This window comes from Sorghum bicolor, chromosome 6 (assembly GCF_000003195.3).
Source record: "Sorghum bicolor cultivar BTx623 chromosome 6, Sorghum_bicolor_NCBIv3, whole genome shotgun sequence".
Classification (NCBI taxonomy): domain Eukaryota; kingdom Viridiplantae; phylum Streptophyta; class Magnoliopsida; order Poales; family Poaceae; genus Sorghum; species Sorghum bicolor.
Genome location: NC_012875.2, coordinates 52571935 through 52597127, shown reverse-complemented (window position 1 = coordinate 52597127; position 25193 = coordinate 52571935). Strand labels below are relative to the sequence as shown.

The 25193-nt window shown below is 44.0% G+C and overlaps 4 protein-coding genes and 1 pseudogene across 4 annotated transcripts; 2 read left to right on the top strand and 3 right to left on the bottom strand.

Annotated features, from left to right (window-relative positions):
• Positions 873-3736, top strand: LOC8083358 (putative kinase-like protein TMKL1). Its single transcript, XM_002448237.2, has 2 exons — positions 873-1841; positions 2874-3736. Exons 1-2 carry the CDS (start codon positions 1319-1321, stop codon positions 3455-3457), a joined length of 1107 nt encoding a protein of 368 aa, XP_002448282.1. The 5' UTR covers positions 873-1318; the 3' UTR covers positions 3458-3736.
• LOC8083357 lies at positions 5269-9473 on the bottom strand (annotated as a pseudogene).
• Positions 9477-12919, top strand: LOC8083354 (disease resistance protein RPM1). The gene has a single exon (XM_021462932.1). The coding sequence runs from the start codon at positions 9508-9510 to the stop codon at positions 12289-12291; it is 2784 nt and encodes a 927-aa protein (XP_021318607.1). The 5' UTR covers positions 9477-9507; the 3' UTR covers positions 12292-12919.
• On the bottom strand, positions 13686-16663 carry LOC8083353 (deSI-like protein At4g17486). The gene is made up of 4 exons (XM_002446843.2): positions 16184-16663; positions 15049-15336; positions 14886-14966; positions 13686-14289 (listed from the first exon to the last, which is right to left on the bottom strand). Exons 1-4 carry the CDS (start codon positions 16302-16304, stop codon positions 14153-14155), a joined length of 627 nt encoding a protein of 208 aa, XP_002446888.1. The 5' UTR covers positions 16305-16663; the 3' UTR covers positions 13686-14152.
• Positions 22366-24901, bottom strand: LOC8083352 (nudix hydrolase 8). Its single transcript, XM_002446842.2, has 9 exons — positions 24594-24901; positions 24172-24497; positions 24024-24089; positions 23725-23862; positions 23539-23616; positions 23407-23457; positions 23256-23290; positions 23043-23151; positions 22366-22868 (listed from the first exon to the last, which is right to left on the bottom strand). The coding sequence occupies exons 1-9, from the start codon at positions 24706-24708 to the stop codon at positions 22662-22664; spliced, it is 1125 nt and encodes a 374-aa protein (XP_002446887.1). The 5' UTR covers positions 24709-24901; the 3' UTR covers positions 22366-22661.

Below are 25193 nucleotides of genomic sequence, written 5' to 3'. Positions count from 1 at the left end.
TTATATCTTGTATAAGCCTAATATGGGGTAGTAACAAAAATTAGAGAACGACATATAAAGTCAATGCCTGTTCCAATCACACGCCGGCCTGAGGGGCAGATGGAAGGGCCATATCCTAAGGTCTTGTTTAGTTCTTTTTTTTTTGCAAAATGAATACGATAATATTTTCGTTTGTATTGACAAATATTATCCAATCATAAACTAACTAGGTTTAAAAGATTTGTCTCGCAAATTACAAATAAACTGTGTAATTAGTTATTATTTTTATCTATATTTGTTAAGTCAGTTAAGTTATTATTACTAAAATTTTCGTGATGCTGACACATCGCTCAAATTGGACTTAAGGTCTACTTGGTTGGCTTTTCATTCCTGTCCTACCAAATCATGGCAAACCAAAAACTTAAGTCATCAATTGGTTCATTGCCAAAAAATTGGTGCACTCAGTTTTTTTCTTTCTAAAAAAAGAGAATTGGTGCACCAATGTGTATTGTCAAAGTTTTGGTAGGTAGTATATAGAAATTTCTTGATTTGTATAAGAGATAAAAAGTGCTTTCTATTGTTTTTTTTTTGAGGGAAAGCTTTCTATTGTTACGACACTCCATCGAATGCACACCTATGTTTTGCTTTAACTTTGATACAAGTCTTCATTTTAAGCCTAAACTTTAGCTTGTGCTGGGCCTTGTTTAGTTCGCAAATTTTTTTAAGATTTTCCGTCACATCGAATCTTTGGTCGTATGCATGGAGCATTAAATATAGACGAAAATAAAAACTAACTGCACAGTTTACCTGTAATTTGTGAGATGAATCTTTTGAGCCTATTTACTCCGTGATTGGACAATGTTTGTCAAATAAAAACGAAATGCTACAGTAACCAAAAACAAAAAAAATTTGCGAACTAAACAAGGCCTTAGTTATACAAGATTAAAAGCAAGAGAAACATTTCACTGTCGCCTCCACCGTCGTGGTCACCGTCTCAGGCCACATTCTCATTTTTTTCACACACAACTTTCCTCTGTTCTCAAATAAAGAAAGCCTTCCTGAAACGAAAGGAATCCCAAGGCTGTCTGGTAGCCTCCTTCTCCCCCATCCCAACGGCAAGAATAGCAGGGGCTGCGCGAGGCAGAGGAAAGCAGAAGCAGAGCAGCCCCAGAGCAGCACGCTCAAGCAAACCTCTCTCTCTCTCTCTCTCTCTCTCCCAAATTCCAAACCCTACCACCGCACCCCATTTCCCTACCATTTTCCCGTTGCCCATTTACCCCAGCAAGAGCAACCAAGCACGCCTCCGATCTAGAGCTCGCCCCAAGTCTAGAACGGAGCAATGCGCAAGGCGGTCATCAACGCCGTCCTCTTCCCGGCTCTCGCCGTGGTCGTCGCTCTGGCCATCTTCTACTTCGTCCGCCGCCGCCGCCGCCGGGGCCGGGGCCGCGGTCGCTCGGTGCTGCCCTCCCACGGCGGCGCGAGGGCGGACCGGTTCCAGGCGGCCGGCGGCGCGTCGGGCGGCTACGTCGCCGGCGGGGAGGAGGCGCTGCTGCGGTTCCCGGGAGGCGAGGCGCTCACGGTGGCCGCGATCCTCGAGGCGCCCGGGGAGGTGGTGGCCAAGTCCTCGCACAGCACGCTGTACCGCGCCGGGCTCAGCGCCGGGGAGGCCGTCGCGCTGCTCCGGTTCGTGCGCCCGGCCTGCGCCGCGGCCGCCGAGGACGCCGCGGCGGCTGCGCGGGTGCTCGGCGCCGCGCGCCACCCAAACCTCGTGCCGATCCGCGCGCTCTACATCGGACCGCGCGGGGAGAAGCTACTCGTGCACCCGTTCTACGCCGCCGGCTCGCTACGCCGCTTCCTGCAAGGTCTGTTCTCCCTTCACGTCATTTGCTTTCGAACCCAGCTAGTAGCTTCAAGTAAGGCTAATCATGCGAAATGTTTTTTTTTTTTCTTTTTTTGCTCGAGTGTCGGTAAGGTTTCCTGGTTCAGCTCCCATTGCTTGGATTTACTGCAGAATTTGACATTTACCTCAGATTTAGATGATTAGCTACTTTCGTCATCCCATGCCTTCGGGCTGCGGTAAAAGCGTGGCAGGCAAATGATGCTTCGCGGATTAAGCAGATCGCTGTGGAGGCCTGGGCTGTACTATGTTACAGCCTTGCAGGGTGGTTTTTGTTACCTTTAGCCATGTGGCTTCACTGTTACGCTTTATGCTCTTGTTCTTGACTACACAAAGGGACAGTTCATAAAGTTCTTAGTGAAATTTTCGTAGTTGTTGTTATCCGCTCCACAGAGCATCTTCTTCTTCTTGCGTAAGATCTTGGGTTTTACATGTGGCAAGCTTCACTCCTTTTCAATAGTCACGCTTTCAAGCTTTTAATTGTTGCCTTTACAATTTGGGCGATGCAAGTCCTCTATCAAATCAAGGCTTTGGCGGAAAGCCGATTTTTTCCAGACGGACATGGTGGTTGTTTTATTATCAGACAGAGAAATGCATCTTTAGCGGTTTTCATGACTTATTCTGGGCTTTATGTTGGTGGAATGGTGGCACTTCTGAACTGTTTGTGGTTTCCTGCATCTATCAGCTCTCGTTTTCAGGGAGTTGTTGGATCACATCCTTTCTTAAAAATTATACACAACTTAATTAGTCTCGTAGAGAAAGACTTGCATAATACTCGTAGTTTTTATTGCTTGCATGCACAAAACAACTTAATGAACTTTGGGCCATTTGCATTTCAGACTACCAACGGCTTGAAAAGGACAGTTTTTGGTTATAAAGGAATTTCACCCATTACTAACAAGCTAGTCTCAGTCAGTCGTGAAATATCAATATTTTCCCCCTGTTTTTCCTTTTCGTTTGCAAGTTTCTCATCTTTATCTATTCTTCTGACCTGCAGAGGGAATCAATGATTCACAGAGATGGGAAATAATTTGCAAGCTGTCTATCGGCATTGTCAAAGGACTGGACCACCTTCACACAGCATCGCAGAAACCAATCATTCACGGCAATCTCAAAACAAATAACATTATGCTTGACGCTGATTTCCAGCCCAGGATAGCAGACTTTGGCCTCTACCTTCTGCTGAACCCTGCTGCTGCGCAAGAGATGCTGGAGACATCTGCAATGCAGGGCTATAAGGCTCCAGAGCTGATCAAGATGAGGGATGCCACCAGGGAGAGTGATATCTACAGTCTGGGAGTGATTATGCTCGAGATGCTCGCTCAGAAGGATGTCGCAAATGATAATAAGTCGCCAAATGCGCGAGACATCCATTTGCCGGCCTCTTTCAAAGACCTGGTTCTTGAGAGGAAGATATCAGAAGCTTTCAGTTCCGAGCTCATCAAACAAAGCAAGAATTCTGGGAAGGAGGACAATCTAAATGCCTACTTCGAATTGGCAACGGCTTGTTGTAATCCATCACCGTCATTGAGACCAGATACAAAGAAAATACTGAAAAGGCTTGAAGACATAGCAAGATAATAATAGATGCGTGTGGCGATGAGGCTCCATTAATCCTGTTTAGAAAGTGTGGTGTTATAGCAGCAGCCAGCAGGATAGTAGCTTTGGTGTCTCTTGTATTGTCTGTTACTTCTTGCATACATCAGAGATTGTATCGGGGCATTTGGAGAGGAAAAGATCGTAACGTAAGGTAGGAGCCACAAGCATGTATAGAAAAGTATATTTTCCACTAACTCATCCGAGAACAAAATGTGGGTGCTTTCGACGTGGAAATCTATAAAAATTTCCTTAATTTGCATTTGTCTTTCTTGGAGGTTTTGTTAATTGCCATTTGTCTTGCCTGAAGACGACAGTATGCGATTTCAGTTTCAGCCATCAGACAAGTAGTGATGAAATTTTGTCCACAAGGCACCGCATGACCAAGAAATCGGCCGTGTACTCCACTACTATTGCAAGCTAGTGACAGCAATGATGCATACTCGTACAACCGAAGAGGAGGATTGGTCAAAAGATGCCCTTGCCTCTATATGACTAGGGTTTGTTGGTCTCTCGACTCCTTGTCATCAACAATCCTTCATCTTTCCACAAGAAACATGAGTGAGCAATCAAGTACGTCGGCTCTTTTGGAGGCACCGGCTAGTGACATCCTATCAGGGTCTCTTTAGTGTTGGCCTCGAAACTTCATTGCTTTGCGGTCCCAGGCATGTCGACACCAGTAGCACGGCTATATGCAACGTCAGTTGTAACCCTATCTTCCAAAATTGCCCGAGCCATCGATTTTTTTACCTGGAAGAAGCACAAGGCTGCACCCTTTAAAACTATCAATTCCAAGAACACTTTCACTGCTACTTTCGCAAGAAAGCTTGGATAGTTTCAGCTCTGCTCTCGATCTGTCAACTAGTCAAAAGGACATTTGGTACGTAGTCACTAGAGTGGCTGAACATCCATGTCGGGGATGTAAGACTATTCCAACAATCGTCACCCAAAATACAAGACCCATTTGTCTTTTGGGTAGCGCTACAGGTAAAAGGTTCCATACCCAACAAGATCTAAAAGATTACACTCTCTGCAAATGGGTCTCGAAGAGAGAGGATACCCAAATTTGATTATGCCTCTCCTGATACACAAAATAGATCTTCTGTATGGGTACTCTGTTGGAGGCTATAGGTATTATGTTGGAGACCATTTTGGGTTTGGGTTCCCAAATGAGTCTCCTGTTGACAGCCTAAGCCTGTAAGTAGGTTTTCACTTCCAGATCTCAAATTTTCACCCCCGGCATGCTGCCAAATCTGGGCTTCAAATTCAGTGTGAAAAGGACCTGTCATTCTTTGTCACACTCGAAGAGATCGGGAGACTCTCTGCAGCCTTTGCTACAAGCATGTGACCTAACGTAATCACATACCCTGTGACGGTCAGCATTCAGAAACCAATCCCATCTGTCATACTGATACTCATACATAATGATACAAACAATCCCGGAAAAGGCAATGTTGCCGAGCAAAGAAATCCACTCAGTATATTATGGGGCATTGGTTTACACCCAAGAAATAATAAAGAAAAGGTCAAGGAGTTCAGAAGCATTAAGTGCTCCATGTGCTGTTGTTCCTGGCACGTGATTAGTAGATGGTACCCTACCCTGGCGCGGAGGGTGCGGTGCGGATCACCCAAAAGTCACCAAGCACAGGGCCAGCCAATCTTGACAGCCTAGTTATAACGCACACCAGATTAAAATAGAGATGTGAATCACTTGCTATACACGTGATTTTTTGTCAATACAGGAAAAGCAAGCAGGACCAGAATGACAAGCAAGCAACTCAAATGCACACGAGAAGTTCAAATTGTGATTCTTGTCCCAAATTTGTATAGAATCAATTCAAATTTATTTTACATACATCTGTTAAGTGTAACCTACATAAATTACAAGGTACATACGTCTGATGTGATCTACAGGAAATGAGCATGATGGCTGATGTTCTACAGTTCATCAGCCAAAGGTACTATAGCGAGGAGTTGAGGCCTCACAAGGTACTGCCGGCGACAGTGTCTTGACAGGAAGCTCCATATCCTCAAGCAATTCGCCCAGGAACGGGGTGGTCGTCTCTCCATCTCTGGTAGGAGAACGACGCACTCCTCCTTCAGATGTTGGACCATGTACCTGATAACCTTCAGGCCCAGAATTTTGGGGGCAAACTTTATCACTTCTCTGCATCAGCACCTGCAATTTTATGAGGAAATTGTAAGCCAGAGGGAGTGAACAATAAATCCTGTACACTGTTGTTCATAGTCTTTAGTGTACACTATTCTTTATATTAGGTAAACTAAATCCTGCGAGTTACGAAATTAGTTTAGTTAGTGCAGGTATATCACGAAGTTTTATAGGCAAAAAAACCTTAAAACCTTAAGAGATTCCCACCTCATGGTTAAGAGGCTTCCAAAGAACATCTGACCGTGCAGTGACTGCCATTTGGCCCAAGCACAAAAGAACATTTTCATCTACTTCTTCAATTGATGGAGCATCCAGAACTGATTCAATAGATTCTGGTGGTTCCACAACAAATTGGGAGACAATAGGCTTCAAAAGAACCTGCAAACACCAAATATATTAAAATACAAAGATATCACTGGGAAAAACTGCATGGGTTGAAGGCAGATGGTATTAGTATTATAGGAACAAAGAATAATTACAGAACATGACGCCGATTTGAGTTGGTGCTGTCTCCAAAGGCACAATTTGACTGCTAATTCCTCTTATAGGTTATAGAATATCGTTTGTGGCAACAAAAGTTTAATCATTGCAGAGTATTTGTAAATACAAATATAATGCAGGTACTTTTGTACCACAATTTTTTTATATTATTAGACTAATTGTTGGTCAAAGCTTATGAAGTTTGTATTTTGAAATATGTGCGCGCCTTATATTTTGAGATAGCAGGAGTACAACAGAACATGAAAGGTCACTGCCATGCACTTATTTCTGTGCCTTACAAAAAGCACACGCCAGCAACAAAAAGAAAACACTTGTAGTACAACGAACCAACCAACCTGGAAATTAGAGGAATCGAGGATCTTCTGGTCATTATCATAAAGGAAACATTTGTATGAATCTTTCAAAACTAGAGCCCTTAAATTTCACAGTTTTAAGTTTTTAACCTTCAAAATTTATCCTTCTGTTCAACTATAACATCTTCGATTTTGGCGTTGTTCTTCTTCTTTTGTTTCCAACCTGGATAGATCCCTCCAGTAGATACTTTTCAAGTAAGGTGTGAACAAGGACCTTCAAAGACAAATTAAATAATCAAGAAAGAAAATATATGGCAGCAGGTAGTTGAAAAAAAGCATGCTTTAGTTGGGGTCGCTAAGAATGATGAGCGTAATACAACAGACCAATAGTGTGGATTACTGACAGTTAAAAGACAGGTGAAACCAAGCTCAGGGTATGCTCTGAACATAACTTAGGATACAGTATTCACTGCAGTTATGAAGGTACCTGTGTTGTAAAGCAAGTTTGTTAACCAATTTGTAGAAAACAATTGCACGGTCCAAGCTTTTCTTTGATGAGGACTGATCAACTTCAGACTCGCCCATTCCAAAGTACGAAGAAAAAGTGGCCTAAAAGTGCCCTCTGTAAGCTTCACAGTGAGAGTGATTATGGCATGAGTAATACATTGCTCCACAATATTTATTTATACTATTCTTCAAAGAGTCAGGATGTTGGCAACGGATATCAAGAGCTGCTAAACAATATTCATATATTTTCGAATGGTAAGTTCCTACAGCCAGCCGGTCCATTGTACAAACTAGGCTAGCTAGCATATCGAATGCCAAACAAAAGGCTTGCATCTCCAAATTTTGCAGCAAGGGAGAACATATTCAGTAAAGGTGGGAGGATAAGCCGGACCTGCAGACAATAACTTGATGAGATCCAAGGAAAAACATTCATCATATGACCAAGAAAAAAATTGAACAAATTCAGATGACATACTGGAACTTTAACAGTCAGTAGCTCTCGAACATGTGCTGCTTTTTGCATCTAATTTGGCGTGCATTTGAACGCTACATTCAGGATGAAGTACTACAAGATCAACTATTTCCTTCAAATATGGATTAACAAATTCACCCATGTTTAATACAGCAACCCCAATTGTAGTCAGTGCAGATAGCAGCACAGCTATGTCTTGGTTAGGAAGTCCAGGAGCAGTTCTAGTGGAACCATACGCATAATTTCCACTAGGGCAACATGAAATCTGACGTGATATTAGCATTATATTTTTCATGATTAATGGGAGTTGTGGTAATGCTTCTGATCCAATCACATTTATAAGAGAGCCCACAGTATGAATTAATACAGAAGACACAGCTGCATCATCAGAGCCAATGTGATCAATGATTGTTGCTATAAACAGGATTATCCGAGGGATATTCTTTTGCTATTGTATCAAGCAAAGAAATAGCAGCAATTTTCACTGAAGTTTCTGAATCAACTTCTGTGTCAATCAACTCCAGAATCTTTAAGCACAATTTGCTGAAATAAGGACCAGAGCTCTTGTCTACTTTAATTGCAGTAGCACCAGAGTTATGCTTCAGTTTTCGTGCTTTCCTTTGCTTCTGGATCAAACTGTTTCGTCTGGCAGTTTCAGACAACATCCCAAGTGTCTGTAGAGAAGTATAAATCAATTGCAATCACATTGGTAAAAAGGTAAAACCAACAGAACAAAAATCTGCTAACCAACAAGTACCTTTCTTTTCACATGACTGTCTGAATGATCTAACAGTTGAGTAATTCCTCTGAAATATGTTGAAGCAGTCATCCATCCATTAATAGTTTTGAGTATTGTATTTGCAAAATCTCTGACTTAATAATGTCACCAGAAATATCTGGAATGGAGGGAGTAGATTTTTGCTAATTAGACTCATTGAGCAAAATAGATCATGGAATAAAGAAAAACACTAATAGAGCAATAGTTCAACCAAATGAGCTACCTGGATAAAAGTAGCAGCTTCTTCAGATTCAAGCTCAAAAAACAATTCTGTATCTTGCAACTTGGATAGAATAAGCCTCATTGCCAAATGTAGCATGAGATGTAGATCTTGCTTCTAATGCACCCTGATTTATTTTAGTAGCTTACTCAAACAAGGAAACCATATTTTATACTCCTAGGAATATTGGTCGGTCACATTGATTGCCAATCCACCCCACTCCTGTGACGTACCCAATCTATAATGGCACCACTGATGTTCTGAAAAAGAGTGTGAATCTGCTCAACCGATGAATGTAACAGATGCATGATCACAGTACTCATATCTTCATTTCCCAAGGTCCTGAAAATAGCATAACAAATTTAGCTAGCTAGCTAGCCATATGCTACCTCCATCCCAAAAGAACGACATTTAGCTTTGTCTTAAGTCAAAACTAATTTCAAGTCTCACCAAGTTCATAGAGAAGATTATTAACATTTGTTGACACCAAATGGATACTTCACGAAACTAAATTGAGTTTCTTTTTCAAGCCTTAGTTCGATTGAGATATTAGTAAAGTTTCAGAAAATGAATAACTGCACAAGCATAAACAACAGGTGTACTCTTGTACCTGGACGGGATCAACCTGCAAATAGCAGCTAAACTGCAGAGGGAATTCGGAGAAAGCTGATTGGAGTATTATGGGAGCTCACATAACAATAAGAACCAAACAAAATTCTAGAACGCTCGGATTAGCGGAAAATGCAGCCAAACTGTTGTTCATGAAATGCTGGCTACTGTAGAAGAGCAGAGCAAATAAAGCAACAGCATGCTCGAATCAATCAGGTCGGTGGTTAGTGGCACGCACCAGAGAGGGCGATGGGCAGGATGGCACGAAGAGTTGGTGCCGCCGCTACTGAACCCTAAACCCTGCGCGGCGGGAGGGACGAGGCGGCGGCGGACCTGACCCAGCGGTGACACGGTCGGGAGAGAGACAATCGATGGAGTTGGTAGTAGCGGACCACACAGGCGCGCGCGTGGCCACATACCCAACCAAACTGGTCAAAGATCTTTTCAGTCCGTTGACTTAGTTCCCTCCTCCTACCTCTCTACCCATGGCGGAGATGATTGCCGTATCCCTCTCGGCGAAGGCGGCCGCGTCCTTGTCCGAGCCGGCAGCCGTGGAGCTGTCCTCCCTCTTCGCCATTCGCTCCGGGGTCGCCGCCGCCGTGCGCGAGCTCGAGCTCCTCCGTGCCTTCCTCCGCTTCGCCGATTCTCGCTGCGGCACCGATGATCTCGCCGTCGCCTGGATCAATCAGGTTCGCAACGCTGCCTTTGAGCTCGAGGACGTCGTGGACGAGTACTCCTACCTATCCGGCCGAGGCTTCATCCGCAGCTGCGCCAATTTAGGCGCCTGGTTCGCGCTCTCTAGGCGACTGCGGAAGGCGCGGGACAGACTCCGCGAACTGTCGGGCGCCAAGGCGCAATACGGCATCTTGCCGGCGATTTCCTCCGCGGGCGCGGAGAGATCGTCTGCAGTTGGCGGCAGCGCCACCTTCATCAGCCGGAAGGTAGCAGATACGGCGCATTTTCTCGGGAAAGAGGATATAGTTGGCTTTGCGGCGCAGAGGAGCTTACTGATGGAATGGCTGACCGAGGACATGGAGCCCCGGCGGACGCTGGTCGCCGTCTGGGGGATGGGTGGTGTTGGCAAGACCACTCTAGTGACCAACGTCTTCAGGGAAGTCGCCGCTAGCTTCCACTTCGATTGCGCCGCATGGGTGTCCGTCTCCAAGAACTTCACGAGGGAAGACCTCTTGAAGAGAGTCTTGAAAGAACTTCAGCGGGACGTTAGCGCCGGCGTCCCAAAGGACGTCGAAGAGACGAGTTACCGATCCCTGGTGGAGGTTTTGCAAGGCATTCTGTCCAAGAAAAGGTACCTGGTGTTACTGGATGACGTCTGGGACGCGGCTGCATGGTACGAGATCCGCAGTGCATTTGTTGACGATGGAACTCGGAGCCGGATAATCATCACTACACGCAGTCAAGACGTGGCTAATCTGGCAAAATCCACCAGGACCATCCTGCTGAAGCCGCTTCCTGAGAAGGAAGCGTGGTGCTTATTTTGTAATACAACATTCAGGGAGGATGCTGATCGAGAGTGCCCTCAGCATTTGGAGCACTGGGCTTTGAGGATACTGAACAAATGTAGCGGTCTACCATTGGCGATTGTGTCAGTTGGCAATGTCCTTGCTTTGAAGGAGAAAAGTGAGTTTGCTTGGAAGAGTGTCCATGACAGTCTTGTGTGGGATGAAAGCACTGATCATGGAATTGGGCAAGTGTCAAGCATACTGAATCTGAGTATTGATGATCTACCATACCATCTGAAGAGATGTTTTCTTTATTGTAGTATATACCCAGAGGATTTCTTTGTCAAAAGGAAGATTCTGATAAGGAAGTGGATTGCTGAAGGCTTTGTTGAGGAAAAAAACCATGCCACAATGGAGGATGTCGCTGATGATTACCTGAACCAGCTAGTGCAACGAAGCCTGCTGCAGGTTGTGATGAAAAATGAGTTTGGACGTGCCAAGCGGTTCCAAATACATGATTTGATCAGAGAGTTGATTCTTAGTAGGTCGGCAAAAGAGGGACACTTCGTATTCTCAAAGTGCACAGCAACATTTGAGTCAAACAGTAATTTTCGTCATCTCATAATTGATCGATGCAGAAGTAGTGACATTCCAGCCCCAAAGATGGCATCACTTCGGTCCCTCCATGGATTCAAAACAGATTTGGATGCTTCTCTGCTGTCTAGCTTCAGATTACTAACTGTTCTAGACTTATGGTACGTTCCAATAAATAAACTGCCTAGTGCAGTGACCAATCTCTTCAATCTGTGCTATCTTGGCATCCGTTCCACTCTAATCAAAGAGCTACCACATGAATTGGGACGACTACATAAGTTGCAAACTTTAGATGCCAAGTGGTCCATGGTCCAGAGGTTGCCAAGCAACATAACAAAACTCAAAAGTCTGCGCCACCTGATATTGTTTAGACGCTACGCTGCAGATTTTAGGTTTCTGTATCCTGGTAAAGCAGTTGTTCTTCCAGATGGGATGAGAAATCTGACCTGTCTGCAGACTCTGAAATACATCGAAGCTAATGAGGAGACAGTCAGATCCTTAGGAAGCTTGAAACAGATGAGGAGCTTGGAACTATGTGGTGTGCACGAGGGTAATCTTATCCATTTGCCATCATCCATCTCTAAAATGAGTTACCTTCAATGCCTGGGAATTGTAAGTCGGGATGCTGATGTACAATTGGACCTCGAGTCCTTTTCACCACCACCAGTGAAGCTACAAAAATTCACCCTAGCAGGGAGGTTAGTAGGGAATAAGCTACCTTCATGGTTTCGTCACCTTAGTGGCCTGATGCAGCTTAAGTTGCATTCTTCTAAACTTAAGGAAGATTCAATTGGATTGCTGTCAGCACTTCCTAGGTTGTTTGATCTTAGCCTCATGGATGCATATGAAGAGAAGAGCTTGGTCTTTGCAGCGGGTGTTTTTCCTGTACTACGAAAACTAAGGTTAGGTGACTTAGCTAACCTTTCTCACCTAGAGTTTCAACAGGGAAGCCTTGTAAATCTAGATAAATTGATGCTTAGACAATGTTTTGAGCTAACTAAAATACCCCAAGGCATTGAGAACCTTGTGCATCTCCAGAACCTGGAGCTTTGTGATATGCCAATTGAGCTTACAGATAAGATACAGAAGGGGCAAGGATCTGAGGGAAAACATCAAGATGCTTTGCACACGACTATTGTCAAAGTCCTCCGTACGCATAATGGGTTGTTGTTGGAGAAAAAAGTTCACATTAACTTGTGCGCTTTACAAAAATAGAACATTCAAAGATCAACCATTTGAAATCTCCTGGATCTGAATTCAGCAAGAACCGTGGCTGAAGCCTGTGGATCAGTTCAAATTCTTGCATATATATGGCATGACAACTGCTATAGTCAATCATCTATGGCATCAAAGAACCAAGCAATATGGCAGACATATTAGACTGATATGCCTAGAACAGATCTCTTCAGCTTTTAACTAGCGTGTTTTGTTCCTGATAAACACATTGAAAGGAGTCCTCTGATCATGCATATTTGTCTGTTTCTATATATTTGTGTCCTGCTCTGATCATGCATTCGAGTGCAATAGTGCACACTGTATAGTCTTTTTTGTAAACACTAGTTAATTTATATCTGTTTTTGAAGCAATGGCCTATCGCCTGTGGTTCATATACTCATGCTGTTCCTTTTCTAGGAGAAAGCCCTATGAAATCTTGGTGCGGATATTTATGCGTCACTAATCGTGGGGCATATCTGATAGCTAGGCATGAGCATGGTACAGTAAAATAATGAAACACTTTTAACTTTCTCTTTGCATGCCGAACACAGCAGGTGCAGAGTGCAGGACCAAGATCCTTTTTTCCCCCTTCAACCATATATGTAATGAAATGAAACTTTTTGCCTGCTGCTAGTGTGGTCATTGTCAAAATGACAGAATTAAAAGGTGTGAATTAACTAAGCAAAATTTGAAGGATTCAGATGGATTGCCATTGACAGCCGTTTTGGCTCAATCAGGCCGTCCAAAGTGCTATCCGGCACCGTGTCATGCTCTTTGGCCCTGTTGGGTTCTCTGTCTCGCACCGTTTCCTTGCTTGCCTCGCACCGTCCCTCACGGGATGGGGCGATGCTTGGCGGGGATGATTGAGGCGAACTCAATCAATACAAATGTTTGTAGTATGGGTCATGAGCACCATCACCTCTACTATTTTACTGAAGCGACTAAGCAACCTCAACTCTTCTATTTTGGTGAAGGCCACTGAACACGTGTTCCACGGATTCTACTCTTCTATTTTATTGTAGAGTAGAGAGCTTAATGGAGCAGTCCAATAGACGCCCTAAGTGTAGTAAGTACTCGTTCTTTTTCGTATTAGGATTCTTTTTATATATAAAAAAGAGTTATCTGCTTCGATCATCATCAGCTTCTTCAATTGCTACAGAATCAATATCATACTAAAAGGACCTATGAATGGATTTGTCTTTTTCTTTGTCAAGACTTACGAAGTTTAACTTTACAAATCCTAATAGGACCTATATTTTGAAACAGAAACAGTAAATCCCTATAACTTAGTAAAAATATGTATTGGATCCTGAAAAACACTAGAACATTTCTCATCTTCCAAATGGGACTTTAGATTATGATCCAGTCCAAACACAAAAAGCACACAAAAAATCAATCAGCCACGGAACTGCCAGTCTGCCATTATAAACATAAATACTTCTATGGTACTTACAACATGTGCTGGCTAAGGCCCCTAAATAAGGATTGGCACACAGGGGGCTTCAGACTTTCAGTATTATCCCTATCACGAATCACGATCCACAGCCTGGTGCCTCTTTCGGACAGGCCAGTTCCGCAGTGCCACAACTCACGTCTATAGTGCGTACAGTATCACTCGAACACAAGATACTTAGGATGAAGTCACAACTCACAAGTCATAACAGGCAAAGAATTAGAAAGCATGCCATTTCTGTCGAGAGCTATGTGTGTATGTAACAAACTCAGTCGCAAAGAATCAATACAATCAGCAGCATTCATCTACACTCCCGCAATCCTGAATCACCCGGAGAAGCAGTCAGTGGACATCAACTGCAGCAGTCAAAGTTATCCTTGCTATGTGGACCCCAAAGGCTTGAATAATTCAGAGAAGATCTTTGGCTAGCTTTGGTGGCACGTCTATAGAATGGGCATCAGTAGTTGATGGCAGAAGGTGTTGGTCCAACTCTTCCAGATCACTGTCTCCAATAATCGATGAAGATACCGAATCCATATCATCATCTAGGAAAGTGAGAAAATAAAGGGCAGCAAAAATGTGAACAAAGTAGAAGATAACTAGCAAATGAACAAGATGACAGCATATATAAACTATCTACTACTGTTTGCAAATCTCAGTTAGAATCTGGAGTGTCTTATAGAAGGTTACACGATATTGAGCTGAAGAAAATCAATAATCTGTTGTATTCATAACTCAAACCTATCTAACTTGCTAGCTAGACATTATCATTAATTACCTCTTTTTTACTAGGTATATTATGAGTCATGCATAACATAACCATCAAGCAAATCAGAATAATGTTCCATGAAGACCAAAGTATGCCAGGTCAAAAGGAGAGAGAAAAAGTTTGATCTCCTGGTGGTTATTTTGAATATGACCAAAAGGCTACCAGATTACTTACTAGTAAAATATTCAGGATGGTCAAATGTTACACCAAGGAATACCAGTCAAATGGAGGTTCCATATGTTGATCAGTTGATGTATATAGGACAATTAAAAATGTAAAGTTTAACAAGGTCTAGGCATAGGTAGCAGCTCATTAAGAAAACTCAGGTCAACTGCACAAATCCGTATAAGAACTTTCGGGCACAAAACTCACCAGAAAATGCAGGATGAGTAGGGACGTGTCTAACTGTGGAAACTTGGATGCCTTCTGGTAGGAGACAGTTGAAAAATGAACCTAAATATTGGGGGGAAAACAATCAGACACATAAAGTCTGAAGTGCATCAAGACAAAGACATATTAAACTAGTGATACCAACCCACTCTTGCTAGCCGATTCACCCACCCAGGTATTGATTTCCTGGTCAAGTTCTTACAGACATCATCTGTAAAATGGTTGCAATTCTTTGAAATCAAATGATATGTGTTGCCATTGTACTTTCCTGCAAGATTTTCAATGAACGAGCGGAACTCTGCTCTAGACATGTCAGTTGTGCCCATCCACACAGATCTTCTGTAGATGAAACCAGGACAGCTTTTCGGTTCCACCTCAAATACCCCACTTGTTGGAAACTCATGTGCTCCGAATCCATACTCCATACCATGAACTGTTTATTTGAGTAAAACATACACCAGTGTTTGAGTTTAAGCTCATAAAAATCAGTTAGCTAGCACAATGCAAGCTACCAAATGCAAGCCAAGAGGTAATGACAAGTGCTAGTGGTACAACTTTTCTTTTTTGACCGGGAACTAATGGTACAACCTTAAAAGGTAATGACAACAGCTGGTATAACTTTTTTTTGACTGGGAACTAATGGTACAACCTTACAGATAAATAGTGTAAAGTACAGCACTACAAACAAGTGTACCACAGAAAAGTGAAGGACAGATTCTCCAGTTTTAGAACATCAAATAAGCTACACACCTCTACCAACCCCTGCGAACTATTATTCCAGCCATTGACAATGCATAACATGATACACCTATTTTAGAGACAATATTCACCCTTACTACTCGAAACTTGTTAAGTGTCTCCATCCCTATGCCACAGTTCACTTGGCATATTTGAGCACATTACTGCCTTTGAAGCTTAAACAAGACAACAACAACAGCTGCGTAACCATCTACCTGTCAGAAACAGGAATGTAAAAATTGACCCCCGATTTAGCAGTTTTCCTCCGAGCCCAGAACATACTAATCGAATTCCTTTTCTTGCTTACGAACAGCAGCAGAAGCTCGTAACATCCTGGAAATTCAAAACAAACCTATCGCGATATTCCGCCCCCTTCTCTTCAACTACAAACAATCGCTTTCCCCTCTTCAATCATAGACTACGACGGCCCCTCCAAACAGGTATTGTACGAACACGAGAATATATGTACAACTTCAACAGTACACAGTCAACGAAATCCAATTCCGGCAATCCGAGGCAACACGAAGTGGAAACATAAGCACCTTCGATTCCGGAGTGGAAGATGCCGAGGCCGAACCAGTAGAGGTAGTTGTTCATGGGCGTCAGGTCGTACACGTTGAGCACCACGGGCGCCCCACCGCCGGCGCCGTTCTGCGCCTCCATGCCCACCGCGAAGCCGGGTGGCGCTACAGATCTCGCGACTTGCGTGGCATTAGCTTCCCGATTAGGGCCCTGGTCGAGCTGAATCGAAGGAGAGCGAGGCGAGGGATCGTTTTGCTCCGCCGCTCCGATTTGATTTGGTTCGAAGCGAGGAAGGGAAAGAGCTCAACTAACCGGGGAACGAGAGCAACTAGCATGATATTTTTCCGTCACGCGCTGGCGCTGGCGTTGCGACCTGTTCAAGCCACTGTCGTGTGGGGCCAGCCAAGCGTGGGGCCGATAGTCCAGTGATATTACGAGCTTGAACAGGTGTCCAGTGATATAGACCAATCGCTATAATCCATTGGTGAGGGGGCTTGGAGGTTTCAATTAGACATTATAGCGATGGGTTTAAAAGCAGGACTGCTATCTCAAAAAAAAAAAAGCGGGGCTGCTGATTGATTTTTAGTGGGGCGCCACAATCGTGTACCGCGACGGCCTTGGACTGGTGTACTGACGTGCGGGCCTGCGAGGGAAAACGAAATGACGACGACATTTTTTTTTGACTTTCCACGCCAGCGTCAGTTTGGGAATTTTGGGCTACTAACTAATTTGGAATGATGAAATACAAAATACAAAATGCTAACTAATTTCTCTACCCCTAAAAAACCAATACAGGGGACGTCAACACCACTCCAAGGTACCTCTTCAACGTGTCTGCAGTCCACTCCCGAAGCCACCTCCCGCTCTCCCAAACACCGTCGAATCAAGACCACAAGACTATCCGTTGACGTGTACATACTGCCTGGCGTATAATATGTCTAGGTAGGCAGAGAGGCATGGCAAGGTCACATGCAGATGCAAGCTCGCCGCCGTAGTGTCACGTCGGTACTCGGCACAAGCTAGCTCGTGCGAGAGGAGAGATCAGGGCCAGCGGGCCAGGGATTGGTGCTGCAAGCAATAGCAAAGGTAAGGCCGTGTTTAGTTCCGCAAGGAAAATATTCTGCGACACTGTAGCACTTTCGTTTGTTTGTGATAATTATTATCCAACTATGGACTAATTAGACTCAAAAGATTCGTCTCGTAAATTCTGACCAACTGTGGAATTAGTTTTTATTTTCATCTATATTTAATACTCTATGCATACGTCTAAAGATTTGATGTGATGGAGAATCTTAAAAATTTTTGGATTTTGAGATGCAAGTAAACAAGGCCTAGCCCAACGTCGCGTTGTGCCGCCTGTAATGGATGCACGAGATCGATGATGGAGCGCGTGCATACCGGCCGGCCGGAAAAGACGTGTCCCGCGTACCACTGTATAGTATACACCAGCGTCTAGGCCGATCAATCTGGGCAGAGGCAAAAGCAGGGCAAGGCATGCGTTCGCTTCCTCAGCGTCTAGGTCTAGCAGTAGAGGAAGCTAGAGGCATGGGGGACGGCGCGACTCGGCACACTGATCCCCCAACAGGCCAACACACATGATCGATCGGTCCAGACTCAGGATCCGCCGGCGACTGGCCTCATGTGCGGTGCAACAACGGACCGCCTCTGCTGTCGCTGGCTCAGATCCTATATTCAGGAGAGCTCCTAATAGGCTCGATATAGCAAATGATGCTTGATTTGAATGGATGGATACACATCAGCCGCAAGCTAGCATCTGAAGGTCTCCTGCTTTCTCCTACCTGGCCTTGCAGGCAAGAAAGCTGTAGCAAATTGCAGGAGTACATATGCGCTGAGCTCAAATGCCTCTGTTCTATATCACCACATGATCTGTCTGAGCTGTCCACTCAAGGGCATGCAAGTGACCAAATAACAGACACTATTTAATTCAGGGATTCAGACAATCAAACAATATTAGCATAGCATTTAGTAGTACGTACCAATATAGAAGGCATTCAGGCAAGAAGAAATATTTGTAGACTAGCGGTATAGAGGATGCAAGCTAATACAGCAGCTGAGCAAGAGAGAGCAGATCCAATCACTCAAGTGCTTACCTGCATACGCAGCTGCTTGGCCGGATGGGAGCAGGCCCCAGCCACCCACGTCGGGAGAGGACCTAGGTTGCTTCTGCTGTGAATGCCTTGTTTAGTTGGCAAAAATTTTGGATTTTGGGTACTGTAGCACTTTCGTTTGTTTGTGACAAATATTATACAATCATAGACTAATTAGGGTCAAAAGGTTCATCTCACGATTTACAGGTAATTAGTTTTTACTTTCGTCTAAATTTAATACTCCATGCATGTGCCGCAAGATTCGATGTGACGAGGAATCTTGAAATTTTTTGAGAACTAAACAAGGCGGCAAATTTTACTTTGACTGTGTTGATGGACATAACAGCTACCTTCAACTGCTCTGTAAATCCAAACCTATCTTTAACGAGGGTAGCCATATGCTTGTCCTGTTAACAAAAAAGAATGGAACATGATGATGCAGATTATGGATTCTTAATAGAAATAGTTTCTAGACTTCAACTGCTAAAGGTCCCAAAATAAGAAGAAAATAACAACTACTTTCTCCAGTCCAAAAAGACATCACATGTGGAATATCAGTGGAGCCACAAATACACCTCAAGTTCACCTTCGACTTATGCTCATGTTTGAATCTATAATGAGTGTTTACAGAAACCAGAAAACTAATATTAGTAAGACAACTTTCTTCATATCTCGTGCAAGTAACTGAATCAATATCAACAGATCATTCACAACTCAATCTCAGGTCAGTCTATATAAAAGTCTCGAGGACTTGCATAATCTCAAGGTCCCGAATGACAATTAATAGAATGAAAAACTACTTGCCATGAACAATGGAATCACTAGAATACTGAGGCAATAGCCATTCCCACGGAGCTACTACGAATTATATGTACTTGGCATCTTTGTCCAACTCTCAGAAATCCAAGACTCTAAACTGGGAGCATAAAACAAAGACGATGCACATCCACTACTCCATTTTCACTTATGATATCAAGAGGAATAGAGTTAGTGGCGGTAAATCGCTAAGCAACACACGCAGTTGACTAAACCTCTAATTTTCTTAGCAGCAACACAAGCTGAAATTCCGTGGTTTGATAGCCGCATAATAAAAGAAAAAAAAGAGGTTTAGCAAGTTCGTACAGCCGTAGATGGCAATGGGGAACTCGCAGCTATTGACACATCAGTGATAGTATCGCATCACCCACTTCCTTCACCCAAACACAACACACAACCTAGCTACGGAACAACACACAAAGCAAATGTAACGAACCTTCTCGACGATGGAGATGGTAACTCGAGCACGACATCCCCAGTGCGGCGGGCATGGCTGGTGCAACACGGTGAGTCACCAGGGTGGGCCAGGGCAGACGACGACTATGGGAGGGGAGCTGGTGGTCGTGGGCTTCACCGGCCCTAGATCCCCTGAGAAGGGACGACCAGGTTGGTGTGGAGTGCACCGTAGCCGTGGCAGAGGGTTGCAGAGGGTTGGGTCGCAATGTGGTGGACGCCGACGGCCGAAAGCGGGTCCTGGAGGGCGGCGGCGGTAGCGGCTTCGTGTCGTGCGGCACGGCGTGGTTGTGTTGAGAGGATACGGCGGGGAGAGAATGAAAAAATGGAGAGGGAAGAGAATAAATTAGAAAAGAAAAAAATGAAAATAAGAGGGGTATTTTTCTATCTCAAGCTATATTACGAATGGGTTGATATGATTAATATATAAAGATTAGTTGTTGGTCATATTGCTTAGGAACATTGATCTTACAAATAGACTTTGTAATGGTACCAGACTTATTATACGGGGTTCCAAAAGTATACCATAGATGCAGAAATTGTGTTGGAGCAATATGCTGGAAAGAGGATTTTTTAACTCCTATAACCTTATACCCGTCAAACGATTGGATGTTCTCTTTCCAATTTAAAAGAAAATAGTTTCCTATTCGATGAATTGATGTTAAATTGCGTGTCAAGAATTTTTTTTAAAAAATAGTATATATTGATGAATACATATGACGAATTTATGATTTTTCTTAAAAATTGAGCTTTTTTATTTGCAAGTGGATCATAATAGTATGTTTGTCTATATATTTTGACTCAACATAGTTTTTTTTATATCATTGTTGCATTAAAATTTTACTCTCGTAGCAACGCACGGGCATATGCTAGTAGAATGATGAAATACAAAATACAAAATGCTAATTAATTTAGAATGATGAAATATAAAATGTTAAAATTTTCAGGATTATGTTTAGTTCTATTCAAAATACAGAATTTATTGCTCTCATTACGGTCTTTTGAGACTCTTTTGAGTTTTTTTAGCTCTTGAAGCCAAAATCTAAAATGAAGAATGACAATTATTTTGTCAAATTTTTTGCATGATGTTTAATTTTATTATACAAAATAATAGACCAAAACTCAGAATTTTTTGGAATGAAAATGGAACTAAACGCCCCCCTAATATAGGCTGTCGTATCTAAGGGTGCAAATGAGTGATGATTAGGTGCACCTCTAAACCTCTTTAGTTCAAATATTTATACTACTTCTCCAAAAAAATTAAAAAATAGTACAAATATTTGAACTAAAGAGGTTTGGAGGTGCACCTAAAGGTTACCCCTTTGCACCCCTAGCCATATCGGAATTAGGGCAAATGGGAGTGAGGATTTCTAAGAGTATCCTATTTTGTTTTCTAAAAATATGATATTTTTATCTCTTATTAAAATAATATTGAGAGATAAAAAGATTATCTCCAATAATTTCTAATAAACCACTTCTAAAAAAATCAAATTTTGGATCCGCCACGATATTTTGTGAGGTGTCGATGATGCTCATTCGTCTTTTTTATTTCTTAGTCCTTTTTAAAAAAGATTTTTCAAATATATCCTTCACAAAATATTTTTATAAAATAGATCCTCAGCTTGGCGCCATCACCATTGGCGCTAAGGTTACTAGCACCACTATTATTGGCGCTAAGCTTGATGCTGTTGTCATTGGCGCCAAGCTGTTAGAACAAGTATTATTGTTCTAGAATAGTTGACACAACTTCATTGTAGTCCAACTGGTTAGGAAGCTAACTTCTTAGCTCAAGCACCTAGGTTCAATCCCCTAGTGTTGGCAGCGCAACCGGCGGCAGCGATGACGGCGCTGGTCCAGGTGCTCCAGCCTCTTAGCCATGGGAAGAAGAAAGGAGAATCCGTATGGGTTCAGAGATTGAGACCGAGTGGAATGAAAAATCTTAGTTTTGCCTTTCAATCAAGAAACTAAAATTATCGATTTAACCTCAAACAAAAAAATAAATATTGAAAAGATCAAGGAATGGTCCACCTAGTATAGGCTCACATATTTTAGTACTGTCCCCACCAATTTGGTACTTCTGAGTACTTTCATATGAGTACCTTCTATTTTTACACCGTTAGATCTCTCAATGGATGGTTTATATTTTTTCCAACCATCGTAAATTTTTTTTTTCAAATTTATACCAAAATACTCCATCCCAAATTACCAATCATTCCAAAAATCTTAGAGAGTCAAAGCATCTTAAGTTTGACCAAAATTATAAAAAAATTATAACGTTTTGTGGCATCAAATAGATATATTCTGAAAATATAAGTAATTACGAACATAATGATACTTAGTTGATATCATAAATGTTATAATCCTCTCATATAAATTTGGTCAAACTTGAGATGCTTTGACTCTTCAAGAATTTTGGAATAACTTATAATTTGGAATAGATGAAGTACTTAGTATTGTAGTTGTAGGTTCTTAACCCCTCTATCTCTCCTCAGCCTTTTCTTCAGGAAATAGCGAGATTGCTTTTAGACTTGGCGTCATCCAAAAGAGACAGCCAGTCACTAACTAAAAATAATAATAAGTAAACTACTCCATCATATCAGTCCATCCTATGATCCTAATTACTGAGAGACAAGGTAGTATTTGTTAGGCTTTCTGTTTTGTCTAACGCTGGCACGATGGGAGTCTCTTGTGAGTGTTCTTTTGTTGTATTATAGGTAGTCGTGAATCGTGATGCCACATAATCGGTTTTACCAAAACAAACAAAAAATGGTTAGCATGGTGAGGTTCGGCTCTAGTGCATAGCGGCGAGGATGGCCAAGAGGACAGATGGTGAGGGCGATCGAGTACCGCGTTTGATTCGATGCAGAATTCGTTTCGCAAGTCGCAAACGATCAAACACGGCTCCATCGTTTATCAGAACACACGACAGAGCAGAGCTACCGATATACAGCTCTCGCTTGTTATGCCCTACACGTATATGTACAGGCTTGGCAACACTGTTATTGCCTTGCGCAATCTGCTACGTACTAGCTAGCATTTCACTCTCAGCAATCGCCATTGCTGCATCATGAAACTTTGCGCAGCAAAAGCTAGACTATCCCTCCCAATCTCCCATCATATATCAGGTGGCGCTGCAGTTGACGTCCTCAGGCTCGGCGACATTGTAGTAGAGCGTGGACGTTCTGTCGTCGAACTTGGAGACGACGTGGTGCGGCGTCAGGCCACAGTAGCACTTGCGGAGGCGCTGGATGCAGATGTCCATGATCTTCTGGAACATGTGGTCTTCCTGGATGAAGGGCTGCTTCACGAACTCCTCCAGCGCCATCCACTGAAACAAAACGCCTCGGTGGGTTAGTTATTAAGCTTGATTGATCACTGTCTAGAACTTCATGCTCTGAATATCGTGAAATGGAGGCTGAAATGTTTTCTTTTTCTTTTTTTAGTCTGCAGGCTCGTTTCAGGAAAATCATGAAACCCCCTTTGAAGAAAGATGGCGACGCACCTTTGCTGCCTGAATCTCTGTCTCGTCAATCTTGATCTCACTCGATACAGGCCTCAGCATGCAGATGAAGAAAAGGTCCGACTTCTGAAACGCCACGTTGTGGGCATGCCTGGCAACATATACGTAGGACGACAAATTCAGCCTACAGCTCGAGGATATATTAAGATACAATTATCGGGATAATCGCCGAAACAAAGAAGGTAACTTAACTACCTGAAAGCAACGACATCAACGAATTCGGTGTCAACCTGCATAGTGTATCGCAATCACAACACCACTTGTGAGAATCGATCCCTACGAGGAGGAATATGGATTGGAAAGAAGTACTGGTTTCAAAGCCTTCTGGAGAGTTTCATTTTCTTACCCCGGTTTCCTCTTTCACCTCCCTGCTGGCTCCCGTATAGATTTCCTCTGACTGTGACAGAACAAAATTTCAGTAACAACTACATGGGCATCGTGATGACTGATGACCTTGGACATAGGAGTATATTCTCACCGCAAGAATGAAGCCTGTGGGTAGTTTCCAGACGCCATCCAGCGACGAACCGCGATACTTCTCTTGCACCACTAGAACCTGATAAAAAAATTGTTCAAAGAGAACGCCATCAGAGTTCAGAAACGCAAAAGCTGCCTGTCTGTTCCCATCGAAACAGAAGCATGTATGAACGTGGGACCCACTCACCTCCATCTGGTCATTGATCACAAAACCCCCGACTCCAACCTGATGAGAAGCATTTGCTGGGAGCATATTCGGTTCATCAGGGATCCAGTACGTCATCATCAGGTACGCTTCCTCTGCGTGGTGGTACTTGAAACCTTCCTGCACAAAGAGTTTCAGAAAGAAAACTCTGAGTTTTATTGTTTTAAGATTTAACAAGAAAAGAGTTGGATTCTATTGGTTCGGAGCTTCCGTTACACATGTCGGAAAAAGCATTGCAGAACTCATTACTGGGACTGAGATTCTGAAGACCAGATTTGTACCTTGACTGCCAAAGGGACGAACTCGGCTCGATCCACCGGCAATTTCAACCACACCCCTTTCTTGCCCTGCAGCAGCAGCAGCAGCATAAACACCGTAGCAAATCAGCAAAATGACAGTGAATGGGGGGGCCAGGCCAGCCGTACGTACCACGGACTTCCAGTAAGAGAGCGACGCCGCGAGCGAGCGCGCGAAGGCGGCCTTGTCGTCTGGCAGCCTGTCGGCGTCGACGACGACCCCGCCGTACTCGTCGTCGGTGGCCTCCAGCACGAAGTTGTGCTCCAGCGCCGTCCACCAGTGCTGCTGCTGGTGGTGGCCGTGGCCTCCGGCGCCGCCGCTCGTCTCATCCGACCAGTTGGCGATGCCCAGCAGGTCGGCCGCCTGGTCGGTCCGGAAGAGCTTCTTGCGCGCCGCCGACCGCACCCCGCTCAGCATCCGGCTGATGGAGTGGGAGTAGGACGCGCTCACTCTGCAGTCTGCACGAAGAACGACTGGTGAGGCCGCCTGAAGCCAGAGAGACCAATCCGGAAACAAACTGGAGGCGGCCGGTGTCGAAACGGTGGTGCACGTACCCCTGGAGGCGCAGGAGCAGCTGAGGAAGCTCGCCGCTCTCCCAGCGTGGCGGCGCCCGGCCGCCGCCGGGCAGAGACCGGCGGCCGCGGCGGTGTCAAGCAAGCTGCTCTCCATCCCCCGCTGGACTCGAGACTGGACAGTAGACACTCCGGGGCGAGAGCTCGAGGAAGCAGCGAACTGAGCTACTGCGAAACCGAAACAGCCGTCGTGTGATTGTGTTGTGTCTGCCTACTGGGGCTGGGGCACTGAGCTGATCGCTGAACCACCTGCTCGCAATCGGATACCGCCGTGCGAATGGCTGAGCTCCACACGACGCTGCTTGCCGGGGGGCTTATAAAAAATCGCCGCGAGGGTCCACGTCAGTCTCACGAGGCCGGGGTCCGGGTCCCGGTGGTGGCCGGACACGACGGGTCCCCACGCCGTATGCGTGGGAGTTGTCGCGTTCCGTCCGGAGCGCGCAAAGAAGAAGATGATGATATCTCCCGCGCACCCGGCTCGGATCACTAGAAATTCCGCCGGAATATCACTCGGCGACGTCGGCGTCCCTGCATACGACACCGATCAACTCGAGTTCCCGCGTATATTAACAACGGCCAGTA

What these genes read in the sequence shown, in the direction of transcription:
- LOC8083352 (XM_002446842.2), bottom strand. Translation starts at nt 24,708, where the DNA reads ATGGAGAGCAGCTTGCTTGACACCGCCGCGGCCGCCGGTCTCTGCCCG. An exon ending in TCGTCCCTTTGGCAGTCAAG is followed by an intron (nt 23,863 to 24,023) that starts GTACAAATCTGG and finishes CTCTTTGTGCAG; the next exon opens with GAAGGTTTCAAGTACCACCA. An exon ending in TGATCAATGACCAGATGGAG is followed by an intron (nt 23,617 to 23,724) that starts GTGAGTGGGTCC and finishes TTTTTTTATCAG; the next exon opens with GTTCTAGTGGTGCAAGAGAA.
- LOC8083358 (XM_002448237.2), top strand. Translation starts at nt 1,319, where the DNA reads ATGCGCAAGGCGGTCATCAACGCCGTCCTCTTCCCGGCTCTCGCCGTG. An exon ending in GCTACGCCGCTTCCTGCAAG is followed by an intron (nt 1,842 to 2,873) that starts GTCTGTTCTCCC and finishes TCTGACCTGCAG; the next exon opens with AGGGAATCAATGATTCACAG.
- LOC8083353 (XM_002446843.2), bottom strand. Translation starts at nt 16,304, where the DNA reads ATGGAGGCGCAGAACGGCGCCGGCGGTGGGGCGCCCGTGGTGCTCAAC. An exon ending in CTTCCACTCCGGAATCGAAG is followed by an intron (nt 15,337 to 16,183) that starts GTGCTTATGTTT and finishes TCAAATAAACAG; the next exon opens with TTCATGGTATGGAGTATGGA. An exon ending in TACTCATCCTGCATTTTCTG is followed by an intron (nt 14,290 to 14,885) that starts GTGAGTTTTGTG and finishes TCACTTTCCTAG; the next exon opens with ATGATGATATGGATTCGGTA.
- LOC8083354 (XM_021462932.1), top strand. Translation starts at nt 9,508, where the DNA reads ATGGCGGAGATGATTGCCGTATCCCTCTCGGCGAAGGCGGCCGCGTCC.